This window comes from Buceros rhinoceros, unplaced genomic scaffold (assembly GCF_000710305.1).
Source record: "Buceros rhinoceros silvestris isolate BGI_N320 unplaced genomic scaffold, ASM71030v1 scaffold16871, whole genome shotgun sequence".
In the NCBI taxonomy this organism is placed as follows: Eukaryota; Metazoa; Chordata; class Aves; order Bucerotiformes; family Bucerotidae; genus Buceros; species Buceros rhinoceros.
This window is the reverse complement of record NW_010393846.1, coordinates 13,798-16,012: the sequence shown is the minus strand read 5'-3', so window position 1 is coordinate 16,012 and position 2,215 is coordinate 13,798. Positions and strand designations below refer to the sequence as shown.

The window sequence follows — 2,215 nt, the reverse complement described above, 5'->3', positions numbered from 1 at the left end:
AGGAAGAGGAGGCAAAACCGCAGATAATTGTGGAGCTCTGGAAGGTCACATTTGGCTGCCTAAAAGCCAGAAGGGAGCAGGTATGGGGTGAGTGGGCTCAGGCACCTGCAGGCAGCACTGGGGTGGCCCAGCAGGACCGACAGCTGGGGGGCTGCATGTGTACATCAGGGCTGCACCTGCCCCTGCGAGGGTCTCGAGATGCTGGGCCAGAGGAGATGTGGGAACATATTTTAATCTTGTTGACATCAGATCAGTGTAATGACATTGACTTCGTTTTGCCCAGCAGACAGGTGGGGTTGGAGCCAAACGCGTTCACGCTTGCCCCAAAGGTCTTACTGCATACAGCCACACTGACAGCGCGGGGCACTCGGCAGCGCCTCGTCCAGGATTGAACTCACCTCGCTCCCAAATGGAAGCCACCTGTGCAACAACTTCCAAAGAGAAGGAAAACTGAAATAATCCAAACACTTTTTTCCACAAACCTCCACTGCAGAACAGAAATTTTACTGCATTTCAGAAAAAGAAAAAAAAAGAAAAAAGAAAGAAGAAAGAAAAGACAAAGCCTTGCTGAAACCTTGTTTCGATTCAGAGGAGAGGTAAGAGCATGCCGACGCTTACATCCCAAGTCCAAGCTGCTTCCATGCCGCCACCAGTTCTGCTTCCCCAGAGCTTGCTGCAACGCTACCCACTCCCCCTTCAAGCTTTGAGCATCCCTCCTACGTGGGTCTTACTTTTTTTGGCTCAACAGCAAGTCGAAGACTCACATCCTTAACAGGGGTAAACTGGCGCAGCGCCATCCACGCTCACTGAACTACTCGTTTCTTGCCATGGAGCGTTTGGTGCCAGCTTCCTGAGCCTGGTGCGTACTGTCACCCCAGATGGCTGGCATTTAAAAAGTGACAGCAGCAACAAGCAATTCCCATCAACCAGCCCTGAGCTGCAGGGTGGCCAGTGGCAAGTGAGCTGAACTGAGAGCGATTCCTGGCTCTGAAACGGCTCCCCGCAAACCTTTGGCACATCATGTAGCCTCTGACTGCCCTTCTCTGCCTGCATGGATGTTGTATACACACACCCACCCAAAGAGCACCGGAGGGACACAAAGCAGAGATGGGCATGTGAAGTCTCATTTTAAAACACTCTACAGGATTTCTGTGCTACCGAGTGAGGAAAACGAGGTAGCAGCTATTACCGTGCTTGGACCTCTGACATCAAGAAATCAGCATCTTCCTCCCCAGAGCAGGAAAGGGATGATTTCCCTTGACATCTCTGAGGGCTGCTGATTAACTCAAGCTGCAGAGAGGACAGCAGTGACCACGGGCTGAGAAAGCAGGAGGTGCAATGAAAAGATCCATCAGGATATGAGCAAGAATGGACAGCACTGCTTCAGCCTGCACACACGCATGCACACACACACACACGCGCGCGCGCGCGCGCACACACACACACTCCTCCCCAAAAGAAGTACAAAAATCCCCACAGGGGAAGCTCACATCCTGCTCTCTCACCTGATGCGATCCCCATCCTTCTTCTTCAGCTCCGCATCTCTCTGCAGAACCTTCATCAGCTTCTCATACTCCTCCTCGGTCAGGAAGCTCAAGTCCAACATTTTCCCTGGAATCTTCCTCAGTTCTTCAGGCAGCTGAAGCAATGACACACCAGGAGCTAATCCAGCCCAGGGTGCCGCAGTGCCATGGGCAGCCCCTGCACAGCCCACCCTGGCGTGCTGAGAAGAGGCGGCTGGAGAGGAAGGACTTCACGACAGCATGGCTTGGGTGGAAGTTGTGTTAGCGCCTGGACTGGCACTTCCAGGCTCTTTGCTGGCACGTTTCTCTGCGCTGCATGCCTTCCTCTGCCAGGAAAATTCCTTCTGCAGAACTCCGCTCCCTCGTTTTTCTTCAGGCACAGTCGCAGCGATTCGGAAGCCAACGTCAATCAAGGAGGCGAGCACAGGAAGGAGCGGGCTCGCCGCCTGCCTCAGCTGCCTCGACCGCCTGGACTGGCACTTCCAGGCTCTTTGCTGGCACGTTTCTCTGCGCTGCATGCCTTCCTCTGCCAGGAAAATTCCTTCTGCAGAACTCCGCTCCCTCGTTTTTCTTCAGGCACAGTCGCAGCGATTCGGAAGCCAACGTCAATCAAGGAGGCGAGCACAGGAAGGAGCGGGCTCGCCGCCTGCCTCAGCTGCCTCGACAGGCACGAAAGCTCGTCTCACCAATGG

The 2,215-nt window shown here is 54.2% G+C and overlaps 1 protein-coding gene across 1 annotated transcript in view; it reads right to left on the bottom strand.

Moving 5' to 3' along the window:
• LOC104501253 (synaptotagmin-like protein 2) overlaps positions 1 to 1,606 on the bottom strand; it is a 22,852-nt gene extending 21,246 nt beyond the window's left edge. The window contains exon 1 of the mRNA XM_010145032.1: positions 1,506 to 1,606. Coding sequence (XP_010143334.1) covers positions 1,506 to 1,606 — 101 coding nt within the window. The remainder of the gene's footprint in view (positions 1 to 1,505) is intronic.
• Positions 1,607 to 2,215: the final 609 nt, after the last annotated feature.